General features: G+C 33.9%; 1 protein-coding gene across 5 annotated transcripts in view; it reads right to left on the minus strand.

The window, feature by feature from the left end:
• Phkb (phosphorylase kinase, beta) overlaps positions 1–23,508 on the minus strand; it is a 201,427-nt gene that overhangs the window by 155,871 nt on the left and 22,048 nt on the right. For all 5 annotated transcript variants that reach the window (XM_013502735.1, XM_005401408.2, XM_005401407.2 and 2 more), the window contains 4 exons: positions 17,036–17,125; positions 14,783–14,921; positions 10,912–11,011; positions 3,927–4,034 (listed from right to left, as the gene is read on the minus strand). In XM_013502735.1, the coding sequence (XP_013358189.1) occupies positions 3,927–4,034; positions 10,912–11,011; positions 14,783–14,921; positions 17,036–17,125 (437 nt within the window). The remainder of the gene's footprint in view (positions 1–3,926; positions 4,035–10,911; positions 11,012–14,782; positions 14,922–17,035; positions 17,126–23,508) is intronic.

Genomic DNA, 23,508 nt, shown 5'->3' on the forward strand with positions numbered 1-23,508 from the left:
GGATCAAAGATTTAAATACTAAAACAGAAACATTAAACTGCTGGAAGACAGAGTAGGTAAAACTCTTGAAGACATTGTTGTACACATTTTATGAATAAAACTCCAATTGCAGAGGAACTCTCACAACAAATCAACAACTGGGACCTCACCTTATTAGGAAGCTTCTGCATAGCAAGAGAAACCACAAGCAGAGTGAAAAGACAATGCACACAGTGGGAAAAAATGTTTGCTAGCTCTTCCCCAGACAAAGGATTACTATGCAGAACATATAAAGAACTCAAAACAATCAGAGCCCCCAAATTTAAAGACCCAGATCAAAACTAGGCATCTGAGATGAATACACACTTCTCAGATGAAGCACAGACAGCAAATGAATATATTAAAAAATGTTTAACATCACTAGTCATTTAATGCTGAAATTCCATCTCATTCCAGAAAGAATGGCTCTCATCAAGAAATCAACCAATAACAAATGTTGATGGGGCTATGGAAAAAAAGGAATGCTTCTGCACTGTTGGTGGGAATGTAGACTGGTGCAACCACTGTGGTAACCAGTGTCACAATTAGGTTACCAGTGTGGAGATTCCTCAAAAAACTGGGACTCAAGAGTCCATTTGACTCAGCCATTCCCCTCCTGGGTATCTGCCCAAAAAAATTTTAAAAATCCTACCACAGCGATATATGCACACCTATGTTGACAGCAGTATACTTTGTAATAGTCAACTTGGAAACAATCCAAGTGCCCATCAGCTGGTGAATGGATAAAGAAGATGAGGTTTTGTTTTTTTTTTAATAATAGAGTATTACTCTACCATAAAGAAGGATACCCTTGAGACATTGCTAGGAAAATGGATGCACCTTGAGACCATATTCTTAAGTGATATAAATCAGACACACATGTTTAAATACTGCATTTTTTCTCTGGTGTGAGAAAAATAGAAAAGTAAAACATGGAAACAAAGTTTTTATAAATGCGGAAGGGTGGAAGGGTTGAAGGGAGGGTAGGATAATGAGAAAAAAACAAGTTATATCCTGTACAGGTACAAATTCTCTATAATGAATGTGACTATTACGTATTCCTAAAATGTACCAATGTAACCAAAATCTGATTAAAAAATAAATAAAAATAATCTTTAAAAGAAAAGAAAAAGAAAATGGGTGCACCTTGAGATAATGTTAGTGAAATGAGATAATAAGCTTAAATATCACATAGTTTCTTACATGAGAAATGTAAACAAAGTCTAACTAGGTTAAACAGCTAAATAAAGACAGGTAATAGGAAACAGGGATAATTTTTTTTGTAAATAAGAAGGGGACCAACAGATGGAGCAAGAGGGGAGGAAAGAGAAAAAAGGTAGATATAAAAAGAATTAAAAGGTGTTATGTAGCGACTCCACACAATGAATGTAATCACTGTGTACTGCAAACATGTACTTATGAAAATAAATTTTAAAAAAAAATCAAGTTTCTTCAATAAATGATGCCAGAAAAAGTGGATATTTATATGCAAAGAAAGAAATCAGACCCATTATTTTCTCATCATATACTAAATCAAATCAAAATAGATCAAATGCTTAAATGTAGAGATTAAAAGACAAAAAGTTGAAAATTACTGAAAGAAAATATGGGGAATTACTTCAGTATACTGGTATAGGCAAAGAGTTTTTGGATATGACCTTAAAAGCACAGGCCTCAAATGTAAAAAATTACAAATAACATTACATAAAACTAAAACACTTCTGTATAGCAAAAGAACCAACAGCGAGAAGAGAAAACCTACAGAATGGGACAAAATACTTGAAAATTTCTAAAATATATAAAGAATTCAACTCAACAGCACAAAACAAATAATGCAATTTAAAATAGGTGAGTGATCTAAATACTCAAAAGAAAGTATACAAATGCCGAAGAAGCAGATGAAAAAATGCTCAACATCACTAATCATCAGGGACATCTGTACTAATATTTATTACATCACTATTCCCAACAGCCAAGATGTTGAATCAACCTAAGGAGTCTATCAATGGATAAATGAGTAAAGAAAATATATACAATGCAATATTATGTAGCCACGAAAAAAATGAAATTATGTAATTTACAGTAACATGGATGAAACTGGAGAATCCTATGTTAAGTGAAATAAATCAGGCATAGCAAGACAAATACTACGTGTCCTTATTCATACATGGAAACTAAAAAGTTGATCTTGAAGTATAGAATGAAATAGTGATTACCAGAGCCTGGAAAATGTATTGGAATATGGGGGAGAGGAATGTAGAGAAAGGAAGGTTAACACAGACCAGGGTATACCTGGATAGAAAGAACAGCTTCAAATGTTCTAAAGCACAGTAGTAGGGGCTGGGGGTTTAGCACAGCGCCTGCCTGGCAAGTGCAAGGTCGTGAGTTCGATTCCCGGTACCGGAAAAAACAAAAAACAAAAAAAAAAAAAAAAAAAAAATAAAGCACAGTAGTAGATTTTCACAGTAGGATAACTACAGCGGACAACTATAAGTAATAGACAACAAGGTGCTAGACATGCCAATTATACTGATTTGATTTACAGTCTTTATACATATGTATCAAAATGTCACACTGCACCTCACTAATGTGTAGAATTAATGTCAATTAAAATACAATTTTAAAATGTTTAAACTATACATATAGTACACATTCACCAAAGAATTAGAAAATGTGTGTAAAAAGAAAGAAGAAAATAAACCTTAATCCTACTATTGAGAAATTATCCTTTGATGTAAGCCCTTCTAAACTTTTTAATGTTTATTTTTAAAATAAGTCGAATTAATATTCAGTCATTTACACTTTAAATTGAATAATCTAGTGTGAACAATTTTTGGTCAATAAATTTAACAGAATCATTATTTAAAAAATAAATGAGCCGTTACCTTCTGAAAACCCCACTTCAGATAGTAAATTTATTTGTCAATGCAAAAGAAACAAAAAATCTAATTATGTTACAGTTACTGGGTTAAGGTCGAGTAGCTACATATTCATATAACACTAATTCTGTAAGGAACTATTTACAATAAGGTGCAAGACTTTCTGGTGCACAGAAATGGGGACACTGTACTTTCTATGTTTGGAGGAAACATACTAAAGCAAGACAATTCAAATGTCTAGAGAAAAGGGATAATAAAAAAGGTAAAACTCTAATTTTAGTACATAATGTATGAATAATAACCACTCTAATCCAAATGCAGCAGAATCAAATCATACGCAGGAAAAAACCCATTAATGATAAATAGCATATACATGTGTGCCTTGGAAACAAGCCACTGGATTTTCAGTTAAAAGCAATATACAGATGTGAGGGTGGTAAATGAAAATAAAACATAAAATTCTACATTATATTCTTATCATAGATATAAAATTTAATGAGACAAAATTTATGGACTTCAGAAATGCCTTTTGGCATTTCAATGGCGTGACTTTAGCCTTCATGATATGGTCTTTTTCCACTGTTAATTATCTTTTACTTCCTAGGTGTTGAAATTCTTCTAAATCTGATACCAAATAAATATTTTTGTTACCAAAGGCTTCCTTCTTCTAGACAGGAATAATATCATAATACATCCTGTTGCCCAAGAACTCAGATTTAATGGTCAATCACAGTAATTCCTTCAGTCCTAATAATTAGTATTTCAATTTCTTATTCACTTCAGGGCTCAGTTTATTTATTTATTTATTTATTTTGTTTTGGTATGGGGAATCGAACTCAGGACCTTGTGCTTGCCAGGTAGGCGCTTGTGCCACTGAGCGACATCCCCAGCCCTAGAGCTCATTTTATACTTCCATTTAAAACAATGTAAAACAATGTATGAAATCTACTTCAAAAAAATTAAACAGACTCAAATATTCTATGAGATAGCATACAGAGATGAAAAAATCTGCAGTCCTCTCTTTTTTACCTGAAGATGACCATATTCCTCGTAAGACAGCAACTCATCTCCAGTATGCACATTGAAAACAGAGTGAAGACACGTTGTTGGGCGTGGATCCTGCTTAAACTGCTGGACCTGGAAATCAAATATAAGATTTAAATAACACTACTAATTCGCTAGCTAAAGATTACAAGTTATTTTTTATGCAACTTTTTAATGAGTAAAGATCAGGTGTATGAGGCAGAGAACTGAACAATGCAGAAATTTCACCGTTGAAAACAAGCAATACAAAACTCAGAACAGCTAACTAAAACAGAATTAACATGACTATCAATTGATACTTCACAAGCACAAATCAGCAGTAGCTTTTGCAATGTTTTACATTTATTTTATTTTAGAGTAAAAGGCTGATTTACTTTGTGAGACAAGATTCTGGTGATCATACTTCCTTATATTGTTATTTGAAAATGCTTACATGACACTCATCATAAAATGTACTTCAGGCAGGCCATATTTTAATGCAGTAAGTGTTCAAATTTTAAATGCGATTTCTTTCTGTAAGGATCACAAATTTCAATATACGTTCCTGTTAACATATTTTCATTTCCTTTTCTACATATGCTGATACAGTTTGTGTCTAGATGCTCCCCCAAAGCCTCATGCAGTCCTGGGGCATGCTTCTAGAGTTTATGATTGATTCACGGTCCATTGCTGGGATTATGGGTGTGAGTGCTACACCCACCCTATGGTGGGTAGCCTGCATACAATGTAAGGGAGAGAAAGCAGGCTTGCTCCCTCCTGCTCTTCCCTTTTTGCTCTTTTTGCTTTTGCTGTTTTCTGCCACCAGGAACTGTTGCCCTCTGCCATGTGCCACTTTGCCTCGGGGCTAGCCAAGTATGGACTGAAACATCCACAAACTATGACCTAAATAAACCTTTCCTTCCTTAATTTTGGGTGTTGGGTATTTTGTCTCAGCAATGAGAGACACATACCAAGACACATGCTCTCATTATGAAGGTACTAATTGTAAAAGGACATTAGCCACCTCTTCACTAGACAGACATAAAATTTATTTATTTTTTGAGATGGAATCTCACTGTGTTGCCCAGGTTGGTCTTGAACTCAAGAATCCTTCCATCACAGCCACCCTAAGAACTGAGACCATTGGCATGTGCTACTGCACCTATCATAATCATTTTAAAATACTAAGTATAAATACTATGGTCCAACAAATAAACCCCAAGGATAGAAATATCTATTCATCCATTTTTATGGGCCTGTTCAAATCTATTTGGGAAATATTTGCTGATGCTAACCATGTCCCAAGTAGTATGTTAATCCCTGGATGTGTAAGATAAATTAGAATGAAAAACCCAGAAAGATATATAGCTATACATAAAAGCAATGATCTTCTTTAAAGAGCTTTAAATGATAACAAAACCTAAGCAATTGTGATCCTGCCTTGTTACTTGGCTAAGAACCATATAGAACCATATTCTCATCGCCATCTTTCAAAAATTTTCTCCTCCTTAAAACACAATCTGAGAAATGCTTCTCTTATAAACTCCTTTCTAAACTCCAACAGAAATTCATTCTCTGTACTTCCATATCAGGGTAATTCTCTCTCAGTTTACTTCTCTCCTATACTTTTTAACTATCTGTACCTCCTTGTGGTATTGTAAAATATACTTGGTTTTCTTCCCCAATATCTGAGGAGCCTAAAACCTTAGGAATTTCCCAAGTGATAGATGTGGAAGGAGCATCTTCTGTAGTGCATAGTAAATCTTTAGCTAGTGAGTTACTAGTGTTACTTAAATCTTATATTTGATTTCCAGGCCCAGCACACCTGAGAGTATGCTAATGAGAAGCTAAGGAAGTACTTGTTGATAGCTTCAGGACGGAGTGCTGGCTGGCCATGGAACTAGTTGCTAATTAGTGTTAACCTTTCAACCTATTTGAACTTCATATCACCTCAACCCATCCCCTTCACCTCACAGAAGGGGAGAGATGCACTGGAGTTGGAGTTATTCACCAAGGACCAATGACTTCATCAATCATGCCTACATAACAGAACTTGCAGAAACTCCCCAAATATGGGGTTTGGCAAGCTTCCTGGTCAGTAAACACAACACATGCGAGGAGGGCAGCATATTCCAAAATCCACAGGGAGAGAAGCCCCTGAACTGGAGATCCTTTAGGACCTTACACTATATACTATATCTAGCTATTCATTTGTATCCATTATTAGTACATCCTTTATAATTAACTGGTAATAGTAACGTGCTTTCTTGAGTTCTGTGAGGTGTTGTAACAAATTAATAAATGTGAGAAGAATCATGGGACCCCTTCATTTGTAGCCAAATCAGATAGCTGTGTGGGTAACCTGGGAAAATTTCCCAAGTGATCTGCATTGGGTTTCTAAGGAAGGAGGCAGTCTTGTAGGACTGAGCTTTTCACCTGTGGGATCTACGCTAACTCCAGGTAGTGACTAGTAAAACTGAATTAAATTGTATAACACCCAACTGGTATTTCCAAACACAAACACAGAACACATTTTTTTTGGTCATGGAATATCTATACATATGTTATCAGAAGCGTTAAGAACACAGAAACAGTTCTCCTTCATACTGTCACTATACTGTATGACTCTAGAAGCTTACACTATTCAAAATGGCAGTCAATAGCTAACTATGACTTATTTAATTAAAACTAAATTCAGTTCTTCTGTCACACCAGCCATATTTCAAGTATTCAACAGCCACATGAGACTAATGCTTATTGTACTGCTTAACACAATAAAAAAGAACATTTCTATCATCACAACAAGTTCTACTGGACAGAACTGTTAGAGGGCTGGCACATATTTATCTTCCTCAAAGGGTATGCACAAACAAATAAGAGATCTCCCTATGACTATAGTAACACATCAACAAAGTCAGGACCTATCAGTAAGTGATCAGGACTGAGAAGATGAGGGTTTGGTTAGGGATGTATACTCTCTATACACTGACCAAGAGATTCTAGGTACACTTAGAGAAAGTGGCTAACGCACCACAATACCCAAAACCATTAGCAATATCCTGAAAATGCACAAACAGAAATCATCATAGTCACTCCTTTCCTACCACCACATTTATTTTTTCAAAACCTGAACACTGTTCTGGGCTTCTATACAAAAAATATGGCTAAACTGAGACCAAATACATTCTCCCACTTGATGGGGATTTAACAGGATAAGGCTTTATCAGTTTAGTAAAGTCACTGCTGCAGCTGACAAGGTGGTGCTTGTCATTTGTCTTCAAGACATGCAAGAACCAGCAGGAGAGTGTATATTCAATCACTGTGTCAAAGGGAAAGCAAATGCTAAATGACTAAAGATCATCAAATGGGGGAGTTATATAACTATGCTTTGAATTTTAAAGTTGTTAAAAGAAGTAATTTAAAATTTCAGGGAAGAAAAACAAGATCTAAACACTACATGCTTTGAAGATTAATGGGGCATGTTGTAAGTCAATTATAAACAAAAAGTACTCTTGAAAGCAGTCAAGATACAAGAGGACATTAATTAGTATTTTATATGATATCTAGCATCTGGGAAGTAAAGATAAAGATAATGATTAAAGCAAAATTTTCTGCACTAAAATCAATCAACTTTTACTTTACTCAGACGTTTCCTAAAAACTTTTACCATTACAAATAAACAACTTATTATTTAGAAAAAGTAAGTATTTAGTCACCCATTCTTAATTTATACCCTTGGGATACACACTTAAAGGAACATGATCATCTCATAAGGGAATTCTGGTAGAATAAATTTTATAAAACTTCAATGATTTCTCATTAATTAGGTACTACTTAGCAGAATTTTAAACACATTTTTGAAGTTGATCACTGGGCCTAGTGAGATTCATAGTCTATTGCTAAGCAAATCTCTGCCCTCCATAATACCAACTACAGATTGAATCAACTGACTGAATGCTTTCCTTAAAGAATATTACACCAAAGAATACATATATGAACATTAAGGGGCAAAACATACCTGACATTAATATGCAGGCATTAAAACAAATGTCAAGACAGCCAAGATAATAAAACAAAGAAAGAGATTGTGCTACAGTCTATAAATCAAGAGCAATCCTACTTTTTCATTTTCTTTCTTTTTTGGGGTGCTTTTGAGATGGACTTACTATGTAGTCCACACTGGCCCTGACCTTGCCATATAGCTCCAGTATGAGGATTATAGGAACATGCCACCATGGCTACCCAACTCACTTTCTTAATAAATGTAAAATATCTCTTTTAGTTAATGCTTTCAGAAAAGTGAGGAAGTATGTTTTGTAATGAAAAATCAAAAGTAAAGGAGATGAAAGCTCAAAATCATACAGCAAATAAACAGTACAAAAGTCTTTCATTTGAGTTTTTAAAAAAGGCCCAAATATAAATATTTAGTATTTTTAAAATATGTTCCTATTTTCGATGGCTACAGATCATAAAGTATTGGAGAAGGCTGAAAGAAAAGTGAGCACCAGCAGGAGGTGTGACTGAGGTACTGAGCTGGCGTGGGGATCGACCGGAGGGAGACATCCACACTCACAGTGGATCACAGTGTGAGTCTCCTTTCCTATTCTAAACGGTTATGGGAAGCAAGAAAGATCCCAACAGCAGAAAAAGTGTAAAATTTGTAAAGCATATTTTATGCATCAGAATAAATGCAGCATTTGTGGTATGTACTCAATATAATGCTATTTTTTTGTACCACGTGGTCTACAAACTCATAACTACATAAAGAAAGAAATGTCAATCCTTTATAAATGAGTGATTTCAAGTAGCTTAACTCTCAAGCTCTATTTAAAAGAAAACACAATTGTGATGACTGGTTAATAAAAGTGAACAATATTTAGAAAAGGTCATTACTGCCTAGCTAACCATGCCACAAGGAAAACACCTTAAGCTATAACATCATTGCCTTTCTTCTAACAGATAATTCTAATTTAAGTCTGTCAGCTTGTTTAGCAAACAGATGAAATGTTTCATAAAGAGAGAAGTTGAATTCATAAAGTTATTAAACATTCATGAAATAATACACAGGAAATAATAATTTCTCACTTAGAAAAAAGTAGGTTTAATCACAGCCACATCTTGTGTTGTATAAAAGGAGAGAAGGTTAATCACAGCCACACCAATATATGCCATAAGAGCTTAATTCCAGCACGCCAGTCTATCACCTGCTACTTGATTTCATGCATCCTGAAAACCCCTGCAATCATGATCTGCAAAGTCACATCTCAGCAGGAATCTTAACAGGTTTGTTCTGTATCTGCATTGTAAGTAAATAAATTTACTTTTTCTGCCAACTAACATCCTCCTGTTTGCTTATTCTGGTGACAAAAAAATATATATATATATATGTATATATAATTTTTTTAAGTTTTGACATCAAATATAGTCTTAGAAAGATTTTCTGTAACATTTAAAATTCTTTTAAAGCATAAATTAAAACAATATATTCATCATTGATGACATATAAAATATTAAGTGATCACACTGCCTGAATGTTAATGGTATGCATTTCTGCTAAACAGCAGAAGTTGAAAACATACCTGAAGTACATGATGTAAAAAGGAGAGGGAAAATAACAAATATCAGAACAACATATATTTGCTCTATGTTCATCTGGTACGAGCACCTCATGTTTTACATTACAGTATTTTGTTATCCTTACAAGACCATGTTGGGGGGTGATATTACTAGTACTACTTTATTTTACAAACAAAAAAACAAGTATGTGGAAGTTAAATAATTTACTTTATTTTACAAACAAAAAAACAAGTATGTGGAAGTTAAATAATTTACGTTACACAGCTAGTAAGAGAGTAGAAACTAGTGTATTAGTTGCTGCTGATGGTCCAGAAAAGAGTTAACATCCTATGATAATGACTACCAACTCTAAAAAAGACTGCTTGTAAGAGTTCTCCTTGGCTAGCATGACGGAACTCCGATTTGGGGAGGGTTCTGTCATAGGAGTGACTCTCTATGCCTACAGTTTACACAGTGTGATTTATGCTAAACACTTAGTTTCCTTCTGTGAGACTAGAATTTCTGTAAGTGCTGGGCAGAGAGTACCAACATAACCAGTCACCAATAAAAACCTTGAGCCTCTAAGAGCTTCCTTGGTAGATAACATTTTACATGTGTTGTTGCAATAAGTTGCTGGAGAAACTAAATGCATCTGTGTGACTCCAGTTGGCTCCTGGCACCATGTTTCCTCCAGATTATACTCAAGATAGTTTTCTACTTTGATCATTACACTTTGTCTCCTTTTGCTGTAATAAACCATACAGATGACTATCTGTTAAGTCATGTGGGTCCTCTAAGGGAATCATCAAATTGGGCAATGGTCTTCAGAACTTATGACACACTGATTTACATATTTGGACATTTACTATATTAGGACTTGAGGACATAGAGAGATAGGTAAGTAGAAGGACTAGCATATGACACTAATACAAAGTTTACACTTTAAAACATACACCATGTATATTAGTTTAATTTCCATATAAACTTGTAAAATTCAGTTTTCTAAAAGCATATAATTCCTTGCCTCTTTGATGTAAATGAGTGAAGTATTTTTAAGTTCATGTTAGTTTGAGCAACTCACATGTCCAAAAGTAATTCCAACAAGGGTTTAAGTAATATAACACTGGTTAGAATTAGGGACATTTGTGAGGTTCCCCAAAGACTAGATTTTTATCAAGCAAATACTAGATGCAAAACACAAATTCAAGTCTAAATAATAATCTCAATGATCTCTCACTAAAGGTATTCTTTCAACCTCAGGATTCCAAAACCCTGGGTTGGGAAGGCAGAGGGTGTTTTAACCTATTTAGACTGCCCTAGGATGTGGCTTTACTTTTTCAAAGTACATTCCACTTTAGAAGGTGCTATTGCAATCCTAGTTAAATTAATCCTCCAGAATGATGTGAGAATGCCAGTCCACACCACAGTGTTTTACCTTATCGGCCTGACGCATATAGCAGTAGAGAATTCCTCTCATACATTTTATAGCCGAGTGCTCCAGCTCATGGGTCCTTCCCTTGTCATCATCAATGCGCCTGGGTGAGAGAGATAACTCATGAAACAAATTGGAAATGCATTTGAAAAGGAAGCAGAGCTTTCGATAATTAAGTATTTAACTATCTGACTAATCCTGTGTTCTGGTGACGTCTACTAATTCTGTCACAGTGAAACTCCATTTTCCCAGCAGATGTTGAAATGCTGCAATTTTTAAAAAATCCTGTGATGGAACTTATGTAGATTTTTTTCCTTATTTTAAGTAAGTAAGCCAATTCCTTTTAAAATGGCATACAATATTTTTCAAAATGATTTGGCTGGAACTTTTATATATATGTGTGTATATATATATACATATATATACATATATATGTATATATATAAAAATCTACCAACCAATTTCTTAATCCACTGTTATAAAACAGAAGCAATTTAAAATTCCTATTCCTTTAGGCTATTCAGTGGTTTGGATTTAAAGACGCACAAGTTAAGGTGGCACATGCCTCCTTTGCTCTGTCATGGGTTTGGTATAGTAAGAGCAGGCAATAGTCACAGTCAAGGATATCCTCAACTAAATACACATCCATTATGACATGTGTCATATTCTGGCAAAAGTTTTATATTCTCAGGTATTGCTGTAAAAATCAATTGACCATATTTTACATCACTTGTTTTTAGAAATAAAAAACAGCTACAATATAACTATTAAATTAGGATAAGGTATTCTTTCTATGTAAAAGTCGATTTTTTTATTATAAATCAGTGATTTTTAAAAGGTGGATGAGAATTACCCACTACTAAAAAATAAAAATGACTTATTCATTGTTTCATTTAATCTTAACTAAAATATCTGGCAATCACTCTTACCTGATAAAAAGTATCACATGTCCCCTTAAAAAAGTACAAAATCTGACATGCTGACATCTTATCTGAGTAACCACTTTGAAGATAACAATATGTAATACAACAACCACTGTTAATTTCCTATCACCTTGTTTGAAATTCTGTATCATTTTTATTGTTTTTGTGTTGTTTTGTTTTTGTCACTGTTTTTGTTAATTTTTGTACTTTTCTCTTTAAAATAAAAAAAGTACAGTGTATTATAATTAACCACAACTCTCATCTCACATGTAACTACTGAGAAGAATGATCACATTAATACAGAATGGTGGGGCCGGGGACACAGCTCAGTGGCACAGCACACCTGCCTGGCAAGTGCAAGATCCCGATTTTGATTACCAATACCAAAACAAAAAAAAAGAAGAAAAAAAATACAGTATGGTGAATATCAGAAAAAAGTATTTTTGTCATTCATTGGCCAATTATTTCTCCTTTTTCTGAAGGCACTATAGAAAAACTAACATGAATTTGTTCTGTACGATATCCCCCTTTTCCCCAGTATCAGACACAAGTGTTTTACGAGGGACAAATTTTATATAGACAACACACCCAGCAATGTAAGAACTTTCAGTTCTCTATCAGATAGTTGAAATCTTCTAAGAAAAGGTCAATGCTGATTTTTGTGCATATGCTACCAATACTCTTTTATTATTTAAAAAATTTCCCATGTTTTATTTCAAAAATCTTCACATGTGCCAAGAAATTAAAAGGATGCTACAATGAATAAATCTTTTAGACTCAGCAGTTAACATTTGCTTATACAATATATATCAAACTATAATTTTTCCTTCACTATTTTAAAATAAGCAACAAACATCATGACCCTTCACCCTACATACCAGAAATACTTGTAAAAACAAAAAACATTCTCCTATATAATGCTAATATAATTATTACAACCAAGAAATTTAAAGCTGATACTATATATCTAATATATAATCTAGACTTAAATTTATCAAATTATCCCCAAAATGTACTTTACTGTATTTTTTAAAAGTGTGATCAAATCAAGAATCATGTATTACATTTGGCTGTTGTATTTCTTTATTCTCAACCTAGCTATGCTCATACTAACTACAAGCACGTATTCCCTAATCTCTATGACACTTCCTCTGATCGTTAATATTGGCTGTCAACTTGAACGGATTGAGAAATGCCTAGGAAATTGGTAAAGCATACTTCCAGGTGTGTTTGCGAGGGTATTTCCAAGAGAAAGTGGGCCCCTGGGTTAGTGAACTGAGAAAGACCCACCCTGAACATGAACATCATGGTCCAATGGGATGGGGCCCAGATGGGACAAAAAGCAGAAGGGGAAGCACATGTGAGCGCACTAGCTTGATTCTTCTTGAGCAGATGTTTTTTGCTGCTCCTGATGAACATCAAACTCTAGCTCCTTCAGACTTTTAATGTGAACTCACAATAGCAACTCTCTAGGGACTTTACAGATCTTCAGCCTTGGGCGAGGGCTGCATCACTGCTCCCTCTTGTTCTGAAGATTCCAGCTTCTTGGACTGAGCAACTACTTGTTTCCCTGGAGCACCAGCTTGTCCATGGCCACTGTGGAACTGTCTAGCCTCTGATCATGTAAGCCAATCTAATAAATCTCTCTCTCTCTCTCTCTCTCTCTCTCTCTCTCTCTCTCTCTCTCTCTCTCCATATATGTATCTTCTATTCGTTCTGTTTTTTTCTGGAAAATCCTGCTTAATATATCTATATTTTTTAAGAGTTTGAGTAATTTGTCCTATGAGAACCAACAATCCAGCTATGGCTGATTATTCATTCGTGTGGACTTATGTTAGACATTTTGGTAAAAAATTAGCATTGCTGATGTGAATTTATCCTTGTTTCTTGTCACAGGGCACTTAACACCATTATGTGTTATTTCTGGATTAAGGACTTAGTTAAGGTGCTAGTAGCAATGTTTCTTGTACCCATTAGACCACCAGCAGCCACACACTTAATAGAGTCAAATTGTACTTATAAAGAATAGGTAAGGAAATAATTACATTGACAGTTACCACACAATACTTGATTTTGTTTTAAAAATCTAACATTTCAATGATTTATAACAGAGGAACCATGTTCACTTAGAAGATAAAATTTTCAAATCATAAATACAAAGGTCAATCTCAAAAAAATAATACCCGGAAATAATCTTAACTTATGATTAAAATGTATTTCAAAGATCAAGGCTCAGGACTGATGCTTTCTATATCCAATAAAATAAAGGAGAGATTTTGTATTATGAATTTTTTTTTTACTTCCTAAAATAATTATTTGACTTGCAACCAGATTTAACAACTGATGGCTCAATAAAGCACAGTGCTAAAAATACTAAACCAGAAAGAAGAAAACAGGGGTCCTGAAGCCACCACTGACTAGTTGTGCAATTTAAATAAATTTATTTATTTACTTAATTTTTTGAGACAGGGTCTTGCTATGTAGTAGAGACTCGCCTTGAACTCACTATGGAACCCAGGCTGGCCTCAAACTCACAGCAATCCTCCTGCATCAGCCTCCCAAGTGCTGCGATTACAGGTGTGCACCATCAGAGACAGTTGAACAAATTTATTAACTGCAATTTTCTCATGTGCAAAATCCAATTACCATTAATTGCTTCTATGATCAAAACAAATCACTCAATGACAACGGGCAGGTAGTTCATTCTGCCAGAGACTAATACTGTTTGACAAAACGAGAGATGAAAAATATTAGTCATAAAATCATAAAATATCAGAACTGGTCTTGTGTAACCCTTACAAAATCAAAGTGTTTAAAGGCCTAAAAGGCGACATGAGCAGCCAAGGGTCACACAGCAATCAAGGTGGAAGCATAGCTGCTTAATTTGTCCTGCTCCCACAAAAGTCTGTTACCTAGTCCTCGAATTTCTAGACAATCCCTCATCAGCTCACCTGTATGCTAGAGCCAAAGCCCAGGCCCCAGCAGCGCAGTACAGACTGTCCTGAATCTTGGCCTTCTGATCACCACCACATGTTTTAGTTGGAAAGAGACCAGTGGTTGGACTCTGATACAACAGCAACGTGGACTTGACTATAGTGGAACATAAGAAAAAGAATGAATCGTACAGCTAGCCATTTCCCTTGACTGAGTATCTTACACATCTTTGATAATGTCATTCCATTTCTCAACAATTCTGTTGCTTCTAAACTTGCTATACTACAAAACATTTAAAAATGTTTAGCCACATTATGTTGTTCAGGCCTAAGTGGAAATAAAAGGATGTTTTTATTTTTCAGAAAAGGACTTAGTTAATTAGAATTTAAAGCCTTTAGCATATCCAGGTTAATGAGAACACATGATATAAATATTATTAAGAAAACATCAGGCACAGAGAAAAATACATCAACCAAAAAAACTGAACATAATATTTTTTAAAATAACCAGTTCAGCATGGAAACTCAAAACAAATTATAAGAGTATCCTACATTTGCTAAATTATACAGCTAACTCAAACAAATTTAAGAAGATGAGGATATATCATAAAACAGGCAAAAGTATGTTCATTTTACTTATTATATTGTACAGGTTAGGGACATGCTTTAACATTTTTAAAACTGAATTCAGTCTCTAGATAGAATGAACACATTAGCAAATAACCTTTGTGATACACTAAAACACACTAAAATGACATTTCCTAAAAGTAATTTTATACTTCTTCTTGTTTGGGGCAAACATTACCCCACAAGGCTCACGTGTTCCATGGTGGGGTCTTTGGACTTGGGGTCACTGAGCTGAATGGGCGTTAGAGGTGGGGCTTAACCGCAGGAAGTGGTCACTGGGGCTGTAATCTGGAAGGGTTTTCTTGTCCCCAGTCCCTTCTCCTCTCTTTGCTTCCTGGCCACCACCAAGTACGTACCTTTCCTCTGCCACACCTTTCAGCCAGGAGAGGTTTGTGCCTCATCACAGGCCTAAAGCGAAGGAGCTGGTTGACCATGAACTAAAAGCTTTGTAACTGGTAGCCAAAATAAAGCTTTCTTCTTTTAAACTGTTTTTCATGAGTATTTTGTGTAGCAATAGAAACCTAACATAACTGTCTAAATAAATGGATAACTAATGCTTGTTCTAAAATACATTAATCTAATCTAAATTGATACATATTCGTTTTTCAAAAGTCTAAAACACTCCTTCATGGAGACTAAGGAATTAAAATTTCCTTTTCTTTCTCAGTCTAAACTGATCTTATCGTTAACATTTTTTCCAGAATACCGGTATATTTATTATTTTTTGCAGAGTAAAATTTACTTTGGTCCTTACAGTCCAAAGCAAATAATTAACATTTCTTTTAAAACTATAACTAGATCTCTTTAGATAGTTATTGCTACAAAGAAGATAGAAAGAGTGACTTAAGAATGCATGTACCAGGCCGGGGATATAGCTCAGCTGCACAAGCACCTGCCTGGCAAGTGCAAGGTCCTGAGTTCAATTCCCGGTACAAAAAAAAAAAAAAAAAAAATGCATGTACCATCTTGATCAAAAATAAGTTAAAATAAAGTTTAGAATGAGGTCAAAATAGACAAAAACAATCCACACTTTTGAAGAGAAAAAATGTTTTTTGCCATTATAGGACATTAATTGCCTATTGATATTACAGGACAATAAATACTACAAGAAACAACATGGAAAAAAATAGACATTCCAAAGTATGGTCTGAAGAATAAGGAAGCATCCCACACATACATATTTCAAAGTTGTTTATTACCATTGAAAAAAAATTTGCCAGGTTAATCCAGAAAAACAATCAAAAATTAAGACTTGATATTAAAAATATTAACCCAAGATTACCTTCTGTATCTCAGTGAATTAGAAATGGATACAAATGGTTCAGGATAAACCAGAAATAATGTATAGGCAGCTGAGCAAGTTGATACATGAAACATTTCTTTTTTATTCAAGAAATATCCTCAAGTTTTGAAACCTAGTAAGATAATGGTGATGGTTGTAAAGCTATTCAAGGGCCAGATATGACCTGCTGGCTTCTGTCTGTAGTCCTGGTATATATGTATAACTGTAACACACAGCAACCTAAGCATTGAAACTATCCCCAAATCAAAACAATAGAAAATCATTCACATAATGTACACAATACAGCTAGGGCATAGTGAATACTAATCATAGCTACCATGTTTACTTCAAGTTTTGCTTACCAATTCTGTAATAATTATCCAATTTATCCCACACGGTTTCATTATCAGGTTTTGGAAGATGAATGCTTTTAAGAGGTTCATACACTGAGTCTAAAAGAAAAATGAAAATCCATCAAATTCAGTCATTTTCACCCAGATGAACAAAGAAAAGTTCTGAACAAAAGAACTACGTACCAATATAATTTTCATTTTTAAATGTAAACTACCATATTTCACTACTGGTAAAACTTTTGTTAAGGGAAGGAAAAAGAGGAATGGACCCTTCATAACAGATAGAGATGAGTGTTCAGTTTCACACCAGCACTTGATCCAATTCTCTGATGTGTACATTAGTCCTAACAACTCAAATATACCTAATGCTCATGTGATAGCCCTACTTCAATAATTTCCCACTCGTGAGAAATATATCTAACTATGTGCCTTTATATCCAAACCTTACCCCCTTATGCTGGTATTTCTCCAGGCAATTTTCAGTTCAATGATCATGCCCCAAAAACTTCAGGAAAAAAAAGTAAAACTCATGTTTTAAAGCCATGCACTCCACAACTACTGTCCTAGGTTTTACACTAAAATTCTTAAGTCTCTACTTTCTCCTAGGTAGGTAATACTCTTCTGTTGTTATCTGGAATATAAGCAGAGATCATTTCTACTTCTCAGCCACAAAACTTCACTAAGGCATTAGCAGAGCATGCTCCTCAAAAGCTACAGAATACACCACAATCATCATAATTTGCCACAAAATGGGTAGAGAAAATTGTTCGCTTGACTAGTGCACTTTTTCAACTGCTTCCGAAAGTCACCTGAACCTTCAACCATCAAACTAAGTACTGTCTCTCTTTCTGTTAAAAGCACTCAGAAATCACCAATGTTGCAAGGTCACTACTAATCTACCTTTGGATTCAGGTAATGCATACCAGATAGTCTGACAACACAGTACAAAAGTAAACCTATAATTTGCCTTGGGGAAAGGGAAAGATGGTACTGACACGCATTCAGAGTCTGATTTTGAAATGAAATTTGTAATGGAAAATGCTAATATATGATTAAAGTCAAAATTGAAATAAATTTTTAAATATAAATTTTTCATTTCTGTGTGTTTTCCATTTGAATTCTGTCTATATCCAAACATTACAAGGTAAAATAAAGTTATTAGTTATCACATCCATAATTCCAACATTGGACCATGAATCAATCATAAACTCTAGAAGCCTGCCCCCATGAGTACATAAGGCTTTGAGGGGACATCCAGACACAAATCATAGTAAGTATGTTACAGCTTCTCCAACTTTGCAATCAGTAATGTCCCATATAATTGAATAGTTATGACAAAAATCACATGGTTGTGAAAGATTAAAATATTATTTATTCTTCTGTAAGTTTGGCTACCCCAGTCTAAACTCCCAGGAGCAGTAATGAAATAAATATGTAAAAGTTTTATAAAATAAGGGCAAACTGCATTTTCCAAAAACCTAGAACAATGCTTATTCCTTCTACACATGTAACTGTTCCATTCTCAATTTATCAAGGTACAGAGGTGCAGATCCGTGGTAGTGTGTGCTAACCATGAGTGTGGCCCTGGGGTCAATCCACATCACTCCCATAAAAACTGTTACTTCTTTTTTTTCCCCATACTATTTATTTGTGAGTTTCAGAATTTTTACAAATTCATCATTTAGATTTGCTCTTCTGTGAATCAATTGTATATAACCTGTTGCAATTTATGTTATTGTCAAGTTGTTTGCTATCAGTTTCTAAGACCTTGTTATATATTGTTTATTATTGATCTAACATTTCCACTACAAGTACTTTCCCTGAGCTGTCCTAAGTATACCACAGCTGCCATACATAAATAATTAGTCTGGCAGAACTGGCGACTGAACCCAGGGCTTTCACACTGAACTACATCCCTGGCCCTTTTTAAAAATTTTGAAACTTAATTTTTAATCTCACTAGACACTAAATTGCCCAGGCTGTGCTTCTACTTATGTTCCTCATGCTTCAACCTCAGAAACTGCAGGGATTTCAGGCATGTGCCACTATGCCCACCTTGGAACATATAATACAACACTAAATATAGATTTATCTTTTCCCAGTTAGTTGTAAGTATCCAGTCTGTTTTCAATGTTTTTTTACAGCCCCCAGGTTATACATAGTCACATCAATTTTCTACTAAGATTTTTTATGTAAAAAGAAAATTGACTTAGGTATTTAATATCTTAGAAATTTTTTTATAAACTGCTTTTAAAGTAATGCAATAATTTTTAACTATTCCATTGTTTCAAAAATATTTTAAAATGTATGCTAATTTGTTTCATTTGTACTACTCGTTTCAGTATATTTGGTCTAGCACTTGTACTCTACATTTTTGGTCATTCTTTTAAAATTATGATACAGAGTATTAACTGTTGTTGTTCTCTACTATGAAATTTTGTTTTATTTTTCACAAAACTGCTTTTTAATGTTTGCTTTATTAATATCTACTTGTATTACATTAAAATAATGTAGTAATTTTTAAAAATCTATAATTCTTAAAAATATTTATTTTATGAAAAAAGTAAAACAAAATTTCATAAAACAATAGACTAACAATAGCGAATACATTGAGTAGTGTTATCTTTAAAGTAGTTAATCAGAATACAAGACATGGGTATAAAAAATTCTCCAAATGATATTTGCACAAACCCATCTTTTCAATGAACTAAGAGAAATTAGTAGTATAACTATTTTGTGTGCATATATATATATTGTTTTGTTTTGTTTTGTTTTGTTTTGTTTTGCTTTTCCTTCCTTCTTTTCTGCTTTCCCTTATCCCAGTTTCCTTTTTAACAGTTTCTTCCTATTTCACAACATCTATTGTACATTTTGGATCTTATTTATTCTTTCAGCTTCTCACACTAGGGAGACCATATGATGTTTACACATGTGAATCTGGTTTATTTCACTAAAGAGCATGATCTCAAGTTGCATCCAGTAACCTATGAAAGTCTCGAGTTTATCCTTCTTTATGGCTGAGTAGTAGTCCATTGTATAAAAACACCACATCTGTTTTATCATTCCTCAGTTGATGGGCATTTGGGTTATTTCCAATGATCATGGAAATCTTGATGAGGGATAGGATTTTGTCATTAAATCAGAGGATACAGCGGGCAGCTGCAGCAATTAGGTAGCTTGTGAAAATTAGTTTATAAACTAGTCATCAAGTTTCCTGAAGTAAATTTTTGTTAGCTTCTTTCCTACTAGACTCTGCCGCCATCACCCACACAAGATATCTCTGTTACTGATCACCTTCCAATGGAGTATGAGTGATGATGCATTAATTAAATATTGAAAAATCAAATTATTGTGATAAACAAGAGCTGTCATAAAGCGATTTACTGCGCACTGTATGAATACAGAAGATTGTGGGAATTCAAAAGAACCTCCTCGTAATCGTGTGGATCACCCAGTTTAGTGAGTATTTCTTGAGACTCTCCTAAATGTCAGCATTAGAGATTCAATTTAGGCTAACTTGCTCTGTCAATAGCAAGAGTCTTCTAGTTTGTATAAATGGACGAAAAAAGGGAAATTTTAAAATGAAATCATCTGACGTTAATGAAGTAATTAAATTTGACGATATATTGTACAGGTGGTACAAAGGACACATACTAATTGCTATCTTTTGGGTACACTTCTTAGCTTAGCAGCTCAAAAATTAACATTTTAATAATATATTGCTAGCCACTCCTGTGCTTTGCATATAATACTGCATTTTGCACATTCATGTTTAAGGCTCTGTTTCCTTTGCTTTTGCACTCCTATTCCATCTATGCCCTGCTTACCTTCTTTGTATACCTACTGCATATATGAGCACAGGGAACACATCATTCCCTAAAATTATAGGCCTAATTAATTCAGTCCAATATAAGATCTTTGGAATGTGCTTAGTTTTTCATTGTCCCTATCCCAGTTGAAGGCTTTGTATAGTTTCTTAACCCTTGTCCTATGCTTCAGTCTTCAAAAATTGAACTCCTCAGGCTTTCAGAGACTAACTCAACAGATATGGGACATATTAAGAGTTGGGATTTTTCAGAAAATCCCTGCCTCTGAAAAATCCCAACTCTTAATATGTCCCATATCTGTTAAATTAGCTGCTTACTATTAGCTGAGGAGAAGAATCTAAACTATTAAAACTAGTAAATTTCAGCTCACTCAATTCATGGATTTTTAAAATCATTTCGAAAACACAAATGAATACTGTAGATTAATTCCTTCCTTGGGCTATGATTCCACATACACAAATTTTGTATATTTTTCTGTTAGAACCCAAGACCCAAAGAAATATGAAAATATGTTTAGCTATTAACTTCAACTGTCAATATCAAGTATTTATTACTACATAAAAAATTTAATCAATGTATATTACCTCAGGAAATGAACTTTTTGCAGATATTAATGCATCTTCACATAAAGCTCTGACTATTATTCAAGCTACCTGTAAATATCACATGCCTGTGTTAGGCTTGAAATCCTGTCTAAAATTATTATATCTGTGAGAAAATATAGTAGCTTAAATGCTATATTATTAGTTCTAGAGCTTTTAACAGCTTTCAAAAGTTAAGGTTTTGACTTCAAGAGGAAATGGTCCATCTGAATCCCATAACTTGGGATATTCTCTGCTTATGTCTTTGGATAAATGAATTGTTCTGTTCAACATTTTATACCATAAAAATAAAACTAGTAACTAGTGTGGGAGAAAAGGGAAAGGAAGGAAGGGAAAAGGTAAAAAAAACAAAATACAAGATAGTTACACTACTAGTGATGGTAATACTCCAAGTATTAACCATTGTTACTCTCCAATTATCTTGTTTTGAAATTTTGGGTGTCTTTCTCTTTAAAATAAAATTAAAAAAAAAAAAAAGATTTCCATGATCAGACCAGCTGAAATATTCATTATTTTACAAGGGATAAATGTTACCACTTATAGTAAATGTTGAATACCCTCTATGTGACTTAGTACTTCAAGCATCTTTAAGATCACCAGTACTGATGTGATAAAAAAACACAGAAACAAAATTCAAACGATTTCTTTTGTGGTCAGATCTATCATGCTCAGATATTTAAAACACTAAAGAAGGAATGTCCTCAGTAGGGGACTGAATGAGTAAATTATGACACTTCTATTTAATGAAGTACCTTGAAAAGATTAAAGGAATGAGTTAGATCTACCTGCAATATCATGAAAACCTTGAAAAATGTAATCTCACAGAATAAGACATGCACAGCATGTTTCTATATATTGCAAAACTAAGCAATAGCAACCATATAGGTAACATTTGCAGATGTATGTCCAAACACAGATAAAAAGTACTTTCAAAAGCCTAGAAAAATATACAACAAATTGTTATAAATGATTACCACTAGCAAGGGAAGTGTGACTCTGAATTTTTGACTGTCTAAATACTATACAAGAAGGCATTTTTTTTTTTTTTTTTTTTTTTGGTTTTTTGGTTTTTCTCCGGTACCAGGAACCGAACTCACGACCTTGCGCTTGCCCGGCAGGTGCTTTGCCGGTGAGCTAAATCCACAGCCCCTACAAGAAGGCATTTATTTCATACTTAAATAATTTTTAAAAGTAGGAAAAAGAAATTGGAATGCCTAACTGTTATAGACTGTAAAGATAGATTATACATATTATCTCATTTCAAAGTCCTGACAAAGCTATAACATGGGTTTTAAATGAAAGCACAGTGAACTTATTAAATAGCAGTCTAAATTTGAATACAGAGCTCTCTGAAGAGGAAGTGTATGCATGCTCTTTTCATTATACCATAATTCACAAAAAGTGCTTCTCTGAGAAGAGTTAAGAACACTAATTCTTGCTTTTATCTTCTGTCTTGAACAGTAGACTGCTACAAAATTATATGTATATTTTCACTTACTTAATGACTCTTGCCTATTATCAGAGTTCATTTGAATCCTCAAGTTTATAAGTCTATAATTCTTCAGGGATAAGAGATATATTTTAAATACAAAATTGGATAAAAACATATATTAAATATAAAATATGAACTGGCAAATATGAGTAACACAATTTTATAAAATGGAAGTAAAATTTGTCTATTCAACTTACTCAAATAAGATGTGAAAAGGACATTGCACCATTCCTACTTTATTTTTAATAAAAAGATATTAAGCGCTTCCAGTGACCTTTAGAGGAGGAGCATGGCCCATAAAATCTATTTCAGGATATTAAATCTGGTTGATGCTTCATGTGTTGACCTTATGAGCACCAATCACTCAATTAGCTATTACATTTTCCCTTCTTATTTATAGTCCAGTAGACTACCTTGTCATAATGTATTACAATTTTGCATGATTTCTGTGTGAGAGCTGTATTCTAACACTTTTAATCTTCCTAAAAAGTTATTAGAACTTTTTTAGCAAAATAAATACACTTAAAAGTAAATTAATTAATCAAGAGTGGTTGTTTTATT

The sequence above is a fragment of the Chinchilla lanigera genome, unplaced genomic scaffold, assembly GCF_000276665.1.
Source record: "Chinchilla lanigera isolate Chin_1 unplaced genomic scaffold, ChiLan1.0 scaffold00073, whole genome shotgun sequence".
Taxonomy (NCBI): Eukaryota; Metazoa; Chordata; class Mammalia; order Rodentia; family Chinchillidae; genus Chinchilla; species Chinchilla lanigera.